The sequence below is a fragment of the Thermobia domestica genome, chromosome 10 (genome assembly GCF_964235325.1).
Source record: "Thermobia domestica chromosome 10, izTheDome1.hap1.1, whole genome shotgun sequence".
Lineage (NCBI taxonomy): Eukaryota > Metazoa > Arthropoda > Insecta > Zygentoma > Lepismatidae > Thermobia > Thermobia domestica.
Genome location: NC_137463.1, coordinates 232,055,255 through 232,073,344, shown reverse-complemented (window position 1 = coordinate 232,073,344; position 18,090 = coordinate 232,055,255). Strand labels below are relative to the sequence as shown.

Genomic DNA, 18,090 nt, shown 5'->3' with positions numbered 1-18,090 from the left:
AACACACATTTTGCAATTGTTCATGCAACGTATGGGTACTGGTTATCTTCCTTGGGTTGTAGACAGAGAACACATTCCTTGGAATTGGTTCAGTAATGACCTTCGCTACGCTTCATACAGCAACCTGTTCTGTTACTTTATTATTATTATCTAAAACACTAAAGTAAGCCATTTAAAGCTTTTAAAATACTGTAAATTAATTGTTGATTTCAAGACTTGTTATTTTGTAAACTTTTGATTGATTATGATGTGATAAATTGCACACTCAGGTTTTAGCTACAATTAAAGGTGTAGAGGCAGTTATTAGTTTATAGAAAGTAGTTTTCTAAGATCTGTAGATATTGATATAAAGAAAAATATATTTACAATACGTGTCTACGAAGGTAGTAAATATCTTCTCTCAGTACATCACATCACATTTGAAGACAACGCATTTCTCCGGTTTTATAAATTTCTTTAATATCTTTGAAGTGTTAAAATTTATTGAACGTTCAGTAATAAAACCTGAAACTGCACTTGAAGTATGTGGACACCACATGTTAAATGCCGATGATACGAATGGTTGAAAAGATAAACTTTTCATTTTTGTAACTGCTAGTCAAAAACAAAAGCAATATGATGTATTTTGATTTCTTCTAGGGCACTTTCAAGTTCAGATGGAGACATATTGACGAATATTACATCATCTCTATTATCCTCATATATAAGTTATGGCTCAGCAGATAATCAGTACGTAGGAAAAGGAACTAATTTAAGTGATATTTGTGGGTGGAACTCATCGAATACATTTTTAAATGGACCGTTGCACCAGATTTTTTCTCAGCCTTATCAGCAAAATTGGTTGCAGCCAATGCCACAGCCGTCCTCCACTCTTCAAACTTGTCATCCTGAGAAAGAAGGTATTCGACAAAATATTCAGTTATCACCATACCTATCAGGTAGGCAATCGTTAACAGACAAAGAAATATCAGTGGAGGATACAGCATTGTCCAGTTTATGTGAGGTAGCTACCGCGGAAAATAATTTTGGATTAATAGACAATAATGCAAATTCAAATCAGTATAGCGTATCTTCAAAGGAGACTCAGAATGAGTCGTTCTCCAAAAGTGAAATATTTCCATGTAGTCAATGTTCTGAACAGTTTTCTACAAAGGTTAAGAGGAATTATCATCTAATGAGATTCCATCGTGGAAAACGGTTTCAGTGTCCTCAGTGCTCGATGTCATTTTATAAACCTTGTGATCTCAGAGAACATTTGAAAACTCATAATGATGAGAAAACTTTTATCTGTAAAGTATGTGGAAGTCGTTTTAAATCACGTGGTGGCTGCTCTGTTCATATGAAGTCTCATGGAAATAAAAAATTTGAATGCGATGTGTGTAACAAGCGATTTGTCTACAAATGCTTCTATGAGACTCACCTTAAGACGCATACAAATAACAGATCATTTAATTGTGATATTTGTGGCAAAGGCTTCTTTAGGAAACTCCTACTGCTTGACCATATTAATAAACACACCGGAAGCAAACCGTATGTATGTACTACATGCAACAAAAGCTTTTATTCGAGTAGCGCTCATTATGATCATTTGCAAACCCATAAACCTGTTGAATTGTATGAATGTGAAATTTGTAAAAAGAGTTTTCGTAAAAGACATTTAAAATTTCATATGAGGCTACATAAAGGAGAAAAATTTGTTTGTGAGATGTGTGGGAAAGCTGTTACGACTCGCTCGTCTTTAATTGATCACATACGTTCCCACACGGGCGAGAAACCTTTTTTGTGCAATTTTTGTGGAAAAGCCTTTATATCTCAAAAAAATTTGGACGTACATCGAAGAGTTCACACGGGGGAAAAACCATTTTCTTGCGATATATGTGGAAAATGTTTCTGTCAGAGAACTCCTATGGTTATTCATAGACGAATTCATACAGAAGAGAGACCATACGTATGTGATATTTGCAGCAAAGGATTTTCATCGAAATCTTCGATGATGCATCATAAGAAAAGTCACAATAAAAAAACAGTTGAAAAATCTAAGGCAGTTGAAGATCAAAATGTACCATCCGGTTGATGATAAATAGTTCATTTTACGTACTACTTAAAAATTACAGTGAAAGAAGTTCTTGTTTGTTAATGTTTGAGAAAATATATTTAGGTCTGCATATTTAATGATTGTTACTAACATTCTATATCATGGTGTACGAGTACATGCTGAAAAGTAATGTCTAGTTTTGTGCATGGAAATGTTTGGAGTTATCGGTATAAAACAAACATATAATCTGTAGAACACAATAATTATTTATCCACATAGTCGCCTTGGCTGTCAACACACCTTTGCCACATGAAACCAGTTTATAATACTATTTTAAAATCGTTAAGCTTTACGACAGAACTACATTCTGACTTCTTTTCTTCATTGCATCGTCAGAATAAAAATGAATTCCCCTCAGGTGTTCCGTAAGTTTAGGATAATGTTGAAAATTGATGGATTCAGTTCTGTATTGTATATAGGATGAGGTATGAAGTGAAACAAAGGCGCTAAATCTTCTCTAGTGTCGTCATGCTGAATAAAAAAGCACGACTCGTGGACCAACATATCGAATTCGTGCTTTCAGTTTTAAGGAGTTGTTATAGTACTGATCAGGATCAACGGTAGCACCCCGAGGCAGGAATTCATATGCACACATCCCAGAAGATTCTCATCGTGACTTTTGCCTTCCGATGCCATTGTTTATTTTTTCAGGGTTCCTACTGATCGGAGAAATCTATTTCCCTGATTTCTCCCTGACTTTCCCTTACCTTTGGCAGGAAATTCCCTGACTTTCACGACAGGTGTCGGATAACGATGACATATAAATCGGGAATAAATAACAGAGAATATTTATTGTATAGAGACAAATAGTAATCAATTGCTCAAACGTACATTCCACTTACCTTCCATAAATAGGTATTGTAATGGTTGGCAAAGCTGAAATTGATGTACAATTAATGTTACAAAAAATATATTTTATAAAATTTCCCTGACTTTCCCTGATTTTCAGTCTTTTTCCCTGAATTTCCCTGACCTGCACCATTTTCCCTGACTTCCCTGACCAGTAGGAACCCTGTTGTTTGGTGCGCACGATATTCTATGGAGGTGCTTTTGTTTTGAGGGTCCAAATGTAGCCAAGTTTCATTACTTCTGGCTCATTACTTTCAGGCTTCAGGAACTCATTACTTTCACGTTAATGGCACTGAAACAACTGTTTGCAAATGCCCATTCCGTTCTGTTTAATATTAGGAATCAGAATTCACAGCACCCACCGTGCACAAACTATCCAGTATTCCAGATCTGTGATTATAGCCTGCATCCTTTCTCACTTCATAGCATGCTTCATAATGTATCGGTTTTCTCGAAACAATTTATCATCACGATTGCGATATGAGTTACCAGTTGCAATGGGTTGTGTTTCACTTCTTTGTCAATCAAGGTAAGGTTCTCTTCTCTGGAGTTTTGTATACGAGATCGAACAATCCTTCATCTTACCATACTGATGTCCACACAGCCCTCCCGTCATTTTCCGGTGCCTGTCAAGGGTGTGGGACACGCTGCTTGCTTCACTCACATTGTGTTGTTATATACCGCCATATTTCTTGTCCTCCCAGTGGTGACTAGTTTGAAACCTGCAACATACCAAGAGAGAAAGGTCACTAATACAAAGCAGTGTTACTCACAATCAGATATTTGTTTACATTGTTTAAAAAAAAAAAAAAAAAAGCATCTTTTGAGCATGGCTTCACCTTATGATCACAAGGAAAATATCCGAGAAAACATTCTACTATCACTATACGTGTCAGCTAGACAATCATTAAAGAGCATATTCAAACTTAGATCAGACAGCTGCTGTAGAAGATAATCTTAAATCAACATATAATTAAAATTCAAAACGATAATAATACTGCAAAGGAAATTCGAACGAACCCGCTTGAAAAAGAAGGAAGTTCTGGAAGTTGGTTTTTATTCGTAGATCCCATTTGAAGATAGATAGATAGCGAGTAAAACTTCCTTGAAAAATGTATGTGGAAGTAGGTTTAAATAATGGTGGCTACAATGGATATGAAGTCTCATACAAGTGAATACCCTTAAAAAAAAAAAAAAATGAAATGAAATGAAATCTTTAAGTTTTACGTCCCACGCTTATGCCGGTTAGGCTAAAGGAGACGGTGATGATGAGAGATTAATGAAATGGTGGAATGAAGAAAGTGGGAGAAAACGGGAGAACCCCGAGAAAAGCCACGAGCACGGTGTTTGTCCACCACAAAATCCACACGGCGCGAGTTGGGATCGAACCAGGGACCCCAAGCACCGGAGGTGAACGCTCTACCACTGAGCTACCGCGCCCCCTGTGAATACCCTAAGTGCGATATATTTTACAAGTATTTTTTCTGTAAGTGCTTATAAGTTGTTCATAAATAACATGGCATTTAATCGTGATTTTTGTGGAAAGGACTTGAAGAAATTTTGTATTTCCTATAATAAACAAACCGGAAACGTACCGTGTATGTATAATACATGCGAGAAATGTTTTTCTTTACCTCCTTTGTATCAATCCCATTTCGCCTAACGGCTTATCATTCTAATTTCTCCAATATATTTTCCGCCATTTTAGTGGAGAGAGGAATTCCCATTTCGCCTTTTCTAGTCTCGCCTAAAATAATTACAAGGAGAAAGTTTTTATACTGAAGAGCAGTTTTCTATACTAGATTATTAACCTCAGCCTTACGAAGTATAAAATTAAAACCATTCCGTGTTCTTTCGTTAAAATTATTGCACAGCTTGCTGAAATGAATATTGCAAACAGAGCGTAAGTGAATTTACCAAATGTAAGGCTGAATTCTTTTCGAGAAGTAACATCGGTTCTAGCAAGTAAATATATTCATAACCTACATAAATAACACAATACTTTGGTTGGTTGAATTGAGTTTAGCTTCTCTGTCAACCGCGAGACTGAATGAAACCTGCACCTGGAGCTTAAACGTGATATCCGAAACTCATGAGTTTTCACTGAAAATAGAATCCAGGTTTCCCGTGCGAAAGGCGAACACAATACTTTGATACAACCAGAAGAAGCATAGCTCAAAATTTCAGTTAAGACTAATTACAATTCACATAACAGGATGTTTCAAAAATCCCTTACCACCCCTTTTAAAATCCATACGGATGTATTTGTATTGCACTTGATGTAGGAAATATACAATAGGGCCAGGGGCAAACCTTTTGGATGATGGTTCGCGGATGGCCGCCACCTTAAATTTCAGTTTTTTTTTTTCAATTTCGAACGATAGGTGGGTCATGTGATACATGACCTTAGGCTAGAATTTGCTCAGGATGTCAAACCTGAAATCAGATTTCATGTATCTTTATTTGGTGAGAAGTTACGGACAACGACAGTTGATGTTTACCTGTTACACATTGTGCTCCACATGTGCTCAGTACTGGGCAATGCACATGTGCAGACGCCTCTCCCAATTACTAGGAACACGGAGCAGGGTAGCTGGGGAAATTTGCTCACAGGCAGTCATGATACAGTGTTCAAGATGATGAAAATTATGAATTTTCACATCATACACCATAGCCTACTGCACGGACACTTCTCCCACCCCACAGTTTGACAATCGGGATGTGTTCCTCAGTTGTTAACGGCATGGTTCACCACCTGCAAAAAGAGAAATAACTACATTGAGTTGTCCATAGCTATCCAGCAAATAAAGATACGTGAAATCTGATTTCAGATTTGACATCCTGAGCAAATTCTAGCCTAAGGTCATGTATCACATGACCCACCTATCGTTTGAAATTTAAAAAAAAAATTGAAATTCAAGATGGCGGCCGCCTGCGAACCATCATCCAAAAGGTTTGCTCCTAGCCGTATTGTATATTTCTTACATCAAGTTCATTATAAATACATCCGTACGGATTTTTAAAAAGGATGGTAAGGAACTTTTGAAACACCTTGTACATAATTTTAGTGAATAGTATCAGCTTAACATTGTTAGAAGCTCTATCTGTCTTCTCACGAATTTCATAATTTTATTTGTCATGCACAAACTAGCTATGAACATGGAACTTGAAAATATAAAGTTGTACCCGAAAAAGTTACTATACCCGTATACTTATATTCGTCATGAGCAAGTTACGAATTTTTTAAATATTAAGAGATGGGGGCTTTGCTTTGTGTCGTCAGAAAAAGTATAAAGAAAGTATACAAACATCTAGTTCTTAACGCGTTATTGCTGTTCATTTAAACTCTCGCTTAATTAACACTTTTTTTTTCAGTTTCTTGGATTGGGAAGTTTTGTTGTATAAATGCACGAAGTTTATTAAACTTTTATTCAATGTTACTAGGGTCGGACTGGAATGTGAATGGTAACGTTCGTTAAAAGAAAGAAAGAAAGAAAAAGAATTTCGATGTAAGAAGAGGATTTTCTTTCAAGTGGCTTTTGCAGTCACTTGTAAAGACTGAATTCTTTAAAACTGCTTGCGTACCAATATAGGTTTGGTTGCAAGTGCTAGAAATTTGTGCGCTCTGTTGTATCCGATGAGTTGGGAGAAAATTCCGTGTCTTGTACAGCTTTTCTTTCTTTCTTTCTTTATTTTTTGATAGGATTAAAGCTGGTATAATTGTTGTAAATCACTGGTAATTTGTAGAAATAAAAGGCTGTCCCACTTTTTAAGAAAGTATTTTAATCTAAATGAAACCTTTTAATGAATATTCTTAGAGAAACACACATTTAAATAGACTTATTAATCATCTGTCTCCTCTTAACCTAAAGAGTATAACAGTGGGACGTTAAAGAAACGAACAAAAAAGATCCACGTCGAACTGAGAAAATTACTTAGGCGCTGTTTAAAATAAATCCGTCCACTGATTTTCAAAAGTTGGTATCTCTGAGTTTGTATACATATTTCTTGGCAGTCCACAAGAGCTCAAAACAGTACTGTTTCATAGTAATCTGTAAGTGCTAAAAAAAAAAAAAAAAAAAAAAAAAATGCAGTGTTCCATTATATCTGAGAGGTGTTTTCACACTAGAAAACATTAACAGTAGCGTCATCATAGTAATCGGAGGACTGCTTTTCATTACCGGTAATATAAATGTTGTTACTTCTTTAGTACCGTTCACAATAGCGGACTAAGAATAAAATTTTGAATGTTGATACGACGAAAATAAAATTTTGAAGGTTGTTACGACGAAAGAGTTAAAAAAAAAAAAAAAAAGATTTTGTACAAACTTGTATGACTTCATTATTATTTTTAAGAAAACAAATGGGTAAACACATTTTAACTGAAACAGGAAAATTAGTTTTTCTAGAAATTGGATTTCATGTGTAAGAACTTAAATAGTTAAGTTAAATAGCGCTTGTATCATTTTGATTTCCTTTCTTTTAGGGTAGTTCCAAATATAGATGGATCCTCTTTCGTTATATCTGCTAGACCAGCCTCAAATTTTTATACTGAGAGTGAAATGTTATGTGATAGTGTGAAGATACAGAGAAATCATTATACAGCAAGTAGTACGGGCACTACTTCTTTCATAAGAAACTTGTCAGATCAACATTTTCCCGGAAATGGAAGCCAAGACCCTCTTTCTGTTGTGCCAAAGCTTTTGCCTGCGTCAAATACAGTGTCACTAGGGTTATGTGACAATAATTTAGCGCTTACCCCAAATTCTACTCAATGTCAATCGCAAATACCAGTTTTACAATCAGCACCAAATCAGGAAGATGGCTTATCTCAGAACAATTCCGAGTACGTATCAAGATTGCGTGATACAAACAATTTAGAGAATTTCCTCAAATTAGCAGTTATGGTGTCTTCAACAGAGTATGTCTCAAAACAACGTGAAGGTACGGAAGAACAAAATGATCCGAGAAATTTTTGTCAGGATTGTTCTATTCAATTGACTTCAAGAAGTAAATGGAGATATCACAGATTAATATTTCACGTTGGAAAACGTTTTCAATGTAACCAGTGTTCACAGTCATTTTTTCGGTCTTATAAACTTAAGCATCACTTGAAGAGCCATGAAACTGAAAGGCCTTTTGTATGTTCCATCTGTGGCCTTTCTTACAAATCTTACAGTGCTTTAAAATTTCACCAACAAAGCCATTCCGGAGGATTAAAATTTAAGTGCGATGCGTGTGATAGAAAATTTGCTACTGAAGTACAACTCGAACAGCATCATAAGAGACATACCAATACTCCTTCATGTTATTGTGGTATTTGTGGTGAAGGATTTATTGAAAAATTTCCCTTAAAAATACACATTTATCAACATCTTGGATTGAAATTTCCCTGTAATGTGTGTGGCAAAAGTTTTGACTTGCATAAACATTTACAGAATCATGCTCGGATACACAGGCCTGCTGAACACCATGAATGTGAAATTTGTGGGAAAACTTTTGGTAAACCATATATTCTCGCCACACACAGGAAGAGACATAAAAAGGAAAAGGACTTTGTCTGTGATATGTGTGGTAAAACTATGACAACGCTAGAAGGCTTAAAATCTCATTTGCGTACTCATACAGAGGAGAGGGCCTTTGTATGCGAATTTTGTGGAAAGTGCTTCAAAGTGCCGTCTACGCTGTCTTTGCATCAAAGAACACATACGGGTGAGAAGCCATATGTGTGCGATATTTGCGAGAAAAGGTTTACTCAGAGTAGTAGTTTGGTTATTCATAAAAGACTCCATACAGGAGAAAAACCTTACGTGTGTGATATTTGCAATAAAGGATTTACATCAAAAACCAGTATGCTGAATCATAAAAAAAGTCACAAAAAATAATAGTAAAGAAACAAACTAAATTGGAAAGTTATCATGTGCAGTGAATAATTTTAAATGTTTTGGAGTTACAAAGTAGTAAGAAAAGAAATAACTCGCGTGTTAGAAGAAAGCTGAAGTGTATTTGTAGTGTAATTGCTGAATATCATTGGTTTGGTGTATCAGTTGAGAAGATTTACAGTGAGTTTGGAGTCACCGACAGAGTAAAATTTTCAATTCCGTGCCCTGATTCTCGGCAGTATTTCCGGGTCTTTTAGCATTCCTTAAGGAATCATCTATACTGCGCGTTATTTTACCTAATATCAAAGGTGTGTTTATTGAAGGTATACGAAGGTTAAAGTTTGTTGTTCTTTATAACATATAATTAAATGTTTAGAATTTTATGTTCCTTGATTATCTCTGTAGGCTAAAGAGGCCATGATAAATCAGGGTGTCTATCGGTCACGAGTCATGAAAAAGGCACGGAATTAGAAAACGGTCATGAAAGTCAAGAAAAAGTCCCAAAATTTATAAATTTAGCTTTTTTTTTTATCTGTGCAAATATAAGTACAGATTAATTTTTTTTCTATAAAAGTCAAAAGTCACCACCGAAAATATCTGTGGTCGGCTTTAGACGCTACCAAATCTTAAACTAGCACGCTTCTATCGCGTGCATGAAAATTCGGTCTAATTCACACCCATATTCGCTCTTGAGAATGTTGCGAAGTTTTATGGCTTCGTAAAGAAAAAGTAACGAAATTTCATTTTGGAATTTTAGTAGACACTTTGTAAATACAAGTTACTATAGATGCCGAACCGTAAACTTATAGTTTCTACCTATGCTTACATCTTGCTTACATCGTGGTTCTACCTGTAAGTGATATTCGGTCCTTTATTATAAATTAAAAACGACATAAAGTTTGTATGTTCCAGGGTTAGTCTGTACGCTAAAGGAGACGGGTGATCAATGTAAGTAGATGATTATGAAATAATTCGTGGATCAATGGTACAGCACTCACCTCAGGTGCGTGAGGTCCCTTGTTCAGTCCCAGGTGGGCTTTATGGTTGACAAATGCCGTGAGCTTGGGTTGTATCAAGAGTTCTCCCGTTCCCTTCAACTTTCTTCATTCCATCATTTCATTCATTATTAGCCTACAGAGCATAACTATGGGATGTAAAACTGTAAGATTTCATTTCATAATTGGTGGAATGAAAACGTGAGAGGAAACGGGATAACTTCAAAAACCGACAGCCACGATATTGTCCACTACAAACTCGCACGGTCGGGGTTGGAACTAGGGAACCCTTGCACTAGAGGTGAGCATTCTACCACTGAGTCATCGTGGCCCCGTGTTAATGAATAAGAAGTTCTACATTGGAAGAAGATAGGATTCCAAATAAATGGCCATTGAAAAATATAATACGGAACGATTGTGCATGCTTACATACCAAAGTATAAAGTGTTATCTAAAACCAAATATTATAACTTGACGCAATTTGTAGATATAATGAAATTTTAAATATGACAGTTACTTTTCTTGCTGTGGTCATTACCGGAGGACCGAAATTTTAGGTAAAACTTGAGTTCATAGTGTTGTTGCGTGTGAAAAGGAAATAAATTCACGCACGAAGACAGGTATACACTTTTTTGTAATTGCATTTTATCTAAAGTATTTAAACTTTCATGAGGTAAGCAACTATATATATATTTAGTAGATTTTTTTAAAAACAAAATGCATTTTAAACCGAACTTTGGCATCATTTTAGAAAGTTCGGAAATATTTAGTAAGCTTTGGATTTCTCATTCTCTTTGTGTGTTGCTTCCCAGATGTGGATACTAAATATTACAGTAAGGGTTACTTGGCTACGTGATCTATCTGTTTCACGGTTTCGAATTCCGTTAACAGCATGGATATTACGTGTTCTCTCTTCACAATTCATTTTATGAATTTGTCATTATTACTGGTGTAAGGGGCCGAATCGTGGGACGTAAAACTCGGAAACAATACAATTCAGCTATGAATGTTAATTCATAACCATGGATATTTGGCAGTTTCCGACTTGTTCCTAAGTAAAGTATTTTTTTTTTTTCACTAGGATAATAACTCGTTTTCACAGTTACCAGACAAACCATAGAAATGTATTATATACCTGCTTCTGGTGATATTAAGCCCCTTAGATCCTACTCCATTATAATTATGGGTTCCGAAGTTTTGTGGCTTGACAATGGCAATATGATTGCTTTTTCTTTTCACTGATCTAGTAACTAGCGCGTGTGCGTCTTTGGTTCACATGGTCCCAGGTTCGATCCCTGCTGGGAGAGAACAAAAAATTTAATTTCACAGTCATTCACTTTCATTTGTCATGCGTCCTCTGTAGCCTGAAGTTCATAACCCGGACGTTAAGCTAAAAAAATTTTTTTTTCTTTTCTTTTTTGCGAGTTCTCTTATGTTTCAAACTGAAATAAGAAACAGTTGTCTATTTTTTTTTCTTTAAGACTTCTCGTAAAAAGAATTTTCTAAATGTTGTATGAACTTTTAGAGTCAAGATTTGGTTTCTTTGATTAAATTTATACCATAAACTAACATTATTTCAGATTGCTATGTTGTTTAGAAAGAAGACCGGCTGTCGTATACTCTACCATGAGAACACGTATCTCTACACTGCATATATTCTTTCTCGAAGCACTTGTCACTCATCTCAGTACACCTGTTATGACATTCCTTTCAGTCCTCAAACACGTGGAGCAGTTCATTCTTAGCGATGTCTTTCAAAATCACCTCGCATTCCTCTAACATTGTCTTACTTTGTAAAGTGACGGTCATGTAGTTCTTTTTTCAGCGCTGAGAAAAGAAAAAAATGATGCTTAAAGAGATCGGGACTGTTGCGAGTATGTAGTATTCAAATTGTCACACTTGGAGTTTTCGGTCACAATATTTGACAAATGAGGCAATGCAGTGTCGTGATGTAACTAATATCCACTCCAATGGAATTTGCTGATTTCTTGACAGTGTGCCTCCTCAGTTCTCTTGAACGAACTTGTAATACTGTCATTTAACTGTAATGGGTCGGGGTGCTGCATACTGATATATCATCTTCTTCCATTGATATGCACACTTGGCATGATCTTGCTGTTCGTTCGTTACTGCATACGGTTCTGTTTCTGTTCATTACTGCATACGGTTCTGTTTCTGTTCATTACTTGCACACACTCATCACTGTTGTGGCAGCATGACCTGTATATGCACCAGTTACGCGATACGATAAGCTTCCTCGCCTTCGACGTTGATAAGGCACAGTGATGCTTGCCCGCTCATTCCCTGTCCATTTGTCCACTCTGCACTACCTGAATATTACGTGAAAAACCCTTACGAGATACTATTCCGAGCATGAATCTGAGGACTGCTGAGCCCATCCATGCACAAGTCCGCTGAAATTGTAATCGTACTTAATACCATGCTGTATAGACCTAGTGAGCTTAAGCTTCCTCGCCTTCGACGTTGATAAGGCACAGTGATGCTTGCCCGCTCATTCCCTGTCCATTTGTCCACTCTGCACTACCTGAATATTACGTGAAAAACCCTTACGAGATACTATTCCGAGCATGAATCTGAGGACTGCTGAGCCCATCCATGCACAAGTTCGCTGAAATTGTAATCGTACTTAATACCATGCTGTATAGACCTAGTGAGCTTAGACGCATTCTGGTCATCCTTGGTGTTACGATTTTCACAAACAGCAGTTTATTTTCAGCAAAATATTTGCAGTTGGATAGACGTAAAATGTGAGTGGTTCTTTTCATGAATATAATAGAAATCTACTGTACTCCCATTTGCATTCTTCAAAGAGTAAATGAATATAGAGTATAAATTTTCCGGTTGAATATAATTTAGTAGGTGAACATTTTGTGTAATCAAAATTGATATCAAACTTCACCCATTGCTTCTGATTTAACTTCATTGTTGTGTATTGAATATCCATGATATATTCTTAGTTGTATTATTTGTTAAGGGCAAATGTGTTTTCATGTAGACAGCTGATTTAGCGAGTTTATCTTTGATGCTCATTCTATTACCTCAATTTATAGCAAACTTCGATCTAAAAAGCCAGAACTAATAGCACTGACAGTGAGAGTCGATGTGCTAACGACGTGTACATTGTATATGTCGTGTTTCCAACAACCCTTCGTGGAGTGTAGCCCCTGGACCTGAGTACAAAGAAACTCACAGTGATACTGGTAATCTCGAGACTGTTTCTGTTTCAGAAAGTGAAAGGCTTTTCTCATTAATATTTTACAGTGTAACAGTTAAAATATATTACGAATCTCCAGGGCTTGCTTCGATCAGAGTTAAATGCAGTGTTCGTTTTCTTTTATGCTGGCAGCTTCAATTCCTTTTCGTAGTTTTCTTGTGCAGTGATGTTAAAAATTATTGCGATCAATATTTTGTGATATACGAGGGTGGTTCAGAAAGTAATACCTCCAAGGTGACCTTGATTTGTGTTTGACAATAGCACCGATGCAGGTATCAATGGAAAGCTTGTAATGTCAGCTACAAATTGTGGCATCATTTTTCAACATAGTCACCATTACGGGCAACTCACTTGCGCCAACGTGAAACCAGGTTTTTCATACCGTCGGCGAAGAATTGTAGTGACTGCTGGCGATACCGTTGCCGATCTGCTGCCTCCACCTCTTCACAACTGTAGCGTGGGCTCTTGAGATGATCTTGAAGTTCTGGGATAGAGCCAAAAGTCGCAGGGCGCAAGATCCGGGCTATAGGCGGGATGAGGCAGAATGTCAACAACACTTTGCAAGATAACTGATAACTTTACAGTATCAAACGGATAGGATAACTTTGAATGAATCTCTTTTGGCGGAGGAGAGGACGTGTGGCTGTACTCCATCGACTGACGCTTCGTTTCCGGGTTGTAATGATGTATGCATGACTCGTCGCTGGCGATGAATGTTCCTGGGCGCACAACCTTCCTCAGTCAGAAAGTCAATGACAGCCCCCTGCTTCAACCATACGTCACCACTGGATGCCATGGATTGCTCTATTACTCAGGAACAAGAAGAGATAGGGAGGTGAACCAAGTGACATTCTATATCTTAAACATCAGTGCATTAACGATAAACAGTTGAGAATGTTTGCGGTATTATTGGCCAAGTAGTGGGCTTGGAGGCACTACTTTTTGAATCACCCTCACATTTTCATCATAGTCTCTAAAATGCAAGAATGTAATTTAAGATCGATCCATTTTGACATACTATTGCAGTAATAATTAGATTGTTTTAACCTATAATTTTAATCAATGCTTAAGATTTTCTTTAGGTTTTCAGAGCCTTTGCAAAGGTTTAAAAGAATCCTCACATTCCTCACCTCGATACTCGAAGGTAGATCACGAAACAACGTCAGGAAAGGAATCTACTCGTAATTCTTACAGCATGAACATAGCGCTTCAATTTATAATTCGAGAAAATTATTTATAGAGTTGCAGTGCCGTTGTCGGTAAGGCAATTAACTACTAGCCGGTCGACTCCGATTTAATCTCCGGTGAGAGCAGCATTAATTCACTCGTTCTACCCTTGTCCATATCTGATTCAGTTCATCGAGCGTCAGGTAGGTACATGAAGATAAAGTTGGCCGAAACCATCACCTGTAAGTGCAGAAGTCGTAGTAGTGCATAGCCTTACTCTTACACTTTGGCATGTCCCGAATGTGGCGTTTGTTTGATATGGGATATTCAGACTGTGTATCCAAGGGGCTAAAACTTTAATAGCTTCAGCCCCTTGTATTTATTTACAAGTTATGCAAAATAGATACAAGTTTCAAAGGTTTGAAAGTCCTTCAATATAATCACCAGCATTGTGTATAACCCATTACCAAGATGTGGAAGTCGCTGTATACCAGTAGTAGCACCAGCTCTAATGGACCAGTCTATTTCCTGAAGAATCTCTTGAACAGTTCTAAAATGAATGCCACGAAGAGATTCCTTCATATTAAGAATCAAGTCAGAGCCACGAAGTTAAGTAGGGAATAGGGTAGATGGTACAACTTTTCCCATCCCCATTGACAAAGCAAATAAGTCACACTTTGCGCTGTATGTACCCCAGCATTCTCCACTAAAATAATGAGTGGGTTCTGTAAAATAAGTATCACTGCTTCTTTCTCCAGGGTGATCGCAATTTGTGTTCCAGAAAGGAACAAAAATACTGCGCATTGGCGTTCTGCTGTGGAGGAACGGTAACGTTAGGATTAGACCATCCCAACCGTACATGAGAATCACTATAACGTTCACATTGCTGGGGTTCTGATGAACTTTTGATTTTCGTGGTGACCCATAATGATGTAATTTGTTTGATGGGCATTTCAATTGTGGTTCGTATGACGGCCCGTATTTCGTCCACTGTAATGATACGGCGTAAGAAAACCCCATTCCTGCTCGTAGCGTTCCAAGTGGGTACAAGTAGTATCGTGCCGTAGCCATTTCTGTCAACTCATGCGAAATCCATCATGATGCAACTTTTCTCATGCCCAAGCGTACCTCCAAAATTTGCAGAACTCTCATATGCGCTAATCATATCTCTTGGGCCAACTTACAAATAGTATGACATCGATCAGTGTCCAGAACGCGTCAACAGCATCACGTCTTACTATACACTGACACGGGAATAATCAGGCCGTTGCATGTCTTCCACATTTTGGCGTTCCTCTTTGAAGGCTCGTACCTATCTTGCCACTGTTCTGTAAGGCAATGTAGATTCCTCACAAGCGTCTCGTGCTGTACGAAGTCTGTTTATATCTATTTCCATTGTTCTTGTTTCGAAAACATCGTGACAACAGTAACTTTGGCTTGCAATGCCCGTGTATGTATGTGTGTAATATAGACCACCCGCTACACGAGTCTCCGTTCTTTTCGTCTACTGCCCTTGCATGTGGCGTCGGAGGGTGGAGTCCATTTGCTCTTAGGAACGGTAGATATTTTATTAACATGTGGTAGGGAGATGTGGGGAGGGACCTTATTTGATTCAGTTGTGTAGCATCTTTAAAGCAGTGTTGTCAGTATTAGAGTTGTAGAATCAGAGTTCCAACCCTCGTGTCTGCTTTACACTAATTATAATATATATATACCTTTAAAATACACATATTAAAAAAAAGTCTGTAAGATATTCATTTTTCAATTGAATCGGTAGTAACCAACAGGTATCACTCTATAAAATGAGTCTTTAAACCAAGTCAAATGTATGTATAAACTTGGAGTCGGAATTTGAGTATGGAATATTTCGACAACACTATCTATTTCATCAAATCGTATTTTGTGAGCACAGAAAATTACACAGAGAATCATTAACAGAAAAGTGGGAAGAAACTTACGGGAATAAGGCCAGGTTCTGTATATTAAAAAGTGCTTGCCAGTAATTACGTTTAATATCAGTTTTTAGCTGGTAAAATTCAATGTATTGATTGTATGAAAAGCTTGCTGCCGAGGCGGATATAGGGACGTCTGGATTAGTTCTATTTATATGTATATCCTAAGTATTGTAACAAATTTAAGAATTTGACTTCGTAAAGGCCTTTCAGTGTAGACACGTGAATGAAAATTATTGTAATTAGTTATCGATTAATCGAAAACTGTTCATCAATACGGACAATAAAAGCGTAGTTACTGCTTTAGTACAATTCATAGTAGCTGATAAACTAATTTTTAAGTATTATCTGGGCGAAATAAGTATATACATTTCTTATTTTGTCTTACCAAGTGAATAAGCAAACTTTGAAAGATGAAAATGTATTCCGTGAATATTGGTTATTAATGTGAAATTGCACATATAACATGAAGAAGAATAAGAGAAAATGGTGTCATTTTGATTTCCTTTCTTTTAGGCTAGTTCCAAGTGTAAAAGGATCTTCTTTCGCTGTGTCTACTACACCATCTGTATCTCTCCACACTGAAAATGAAATTACATCTGACAGAATAATACAAGGAATACACCGTACAACCAGTGATACGAGAACTCTTAATCTTTTGAGAAACTTCTTAGATCAGAATTTATCTGGAAATAGAAGCCAGGATCCTATTGTCTTTGCATCAGATATTCTGCCAGTAGGGTTACCTGAGCTTATTCCACGTTTCGGGCAGTTTCAATCGCAGATGCAGGTTCTACAGTCAACAGGCCAGAAAGAATACTCTCTTCAGAACAATCTCGATGATCAGTCAGGATTGCGTAATGCAAATAATCCAGAAGAATTTTCCAAATTACCAGTTGGAATGTCTTCCACTGAGAATGCTCCGAATAAAAGTGAAAATACACAGCAATTCGTTAATCCGCGTTATTATTGTGAGGAATGTTCTATTCAGTTTCCCGGAAGAAATAAGTGGGAATATCACAAACTAAAATTTCACATTGGAAAACGTTTCCAATGTCATCATTGTTCACAGTCGTTTTATCGACCTTCTGAACTTGTGCATCACCTACAAACTCATGAAACTGAAAGGCCGTTTGTATGCTCTCTTTGTGGGCAGTCTTACAAATCTCACAGAGCTTTTAAAGATCACGAACGAAATCATTCAGTTGGATTAAAATTTGAATGCGAAAAATGTAATAAAATATTTGCTGATGAGATACTGCTAGAATATCATAATAGTATAAAACATACCGACACTCCTTCCTACAATTGTGATATGTGTGAGGAGGCATTTTTCGAGAAATTTCGGTTGAGACGGCACATCTATGAACATCTTGGGTTGAAATTTACTTGTAATGTATGTGGCGAAAATTTTGATTCTTACAGTCGTTTACATGCGCATTCAGAAACTCATAGATCTATCAAACAGCATGAGTGTGAAATTTGTGGAACTAAGTTTGTTAGACCGCATCTTCTGGTCGCACATAAGAAAAAACACAAAGGGTTAAAGAGTTCGGTGTGCGAAATTTGTGGTAAAGCTGTGTCAACGCGTAAATATTTAAAAATACATATGCGTACCCACACAGGTGAGAAACCCTTTGTATGTGAATTTTGTGGGAAACCCTTTATTTCGAAGTCTGTACTGTCTGAGCATCAAAAAACGCATACAGGTGAGAGGCCACATGTGTGTGACATTTGTAAGAAAAGTTTTATTCAGAAGTCGAATTTGATTACTCACAAAAGACTCCACACAGGAGAAAAGCCTTACGTATGTGACATTTGCAGTAAAGGATTTGCATCACGTACCAGTTTGGTGTATCATAAAAAAAAATTTCACAAGAACGATAATGGTAAGGAAACAAACATAGTAAATTGA

At 36.9% G+C, this 18,090-nt stretch overlaps 1 protein-coding gene across 17 annotated transcripts in view; it reads left to right on the top strand.

Annotated features, from left to right (window-relative positions):
• LOC145663063 (uncharacterized) overlaps window positions 1-18,090 on the top strand; it is a 287,238-nt gene that overhangs the window by 124,147 nt on the left and 145,001 nt on the right. Inside the window, exons 4-5 of one of the 17 annotated variants that reach the window (XR_014127144.1) lie at window positions 7,431-9,134; window positions 16,692-16,820. The exons of 13 other annotated variants lie outside the window; for them this stretch is intronic. Coding sequence is in view for 3 of the 4 variants with exons in the window: in XM_081729231.1 (XP_081585357.1) it covers window positions 640-2,074 (1,435 nt within the window). In the remaining variant the exon portion in view is untranslated. Of the gene's footprint in view, window positions 1-639; window positions 7,385-7,430; window positions 9,135-16,691; window positions 18,065-18,090 lie in introns of those variants that run through there. 3 more of the 17 variants (XM_081729243.1, XM_081729242.1, XM_081729231.1) reach the window with 3 other exon arrangements.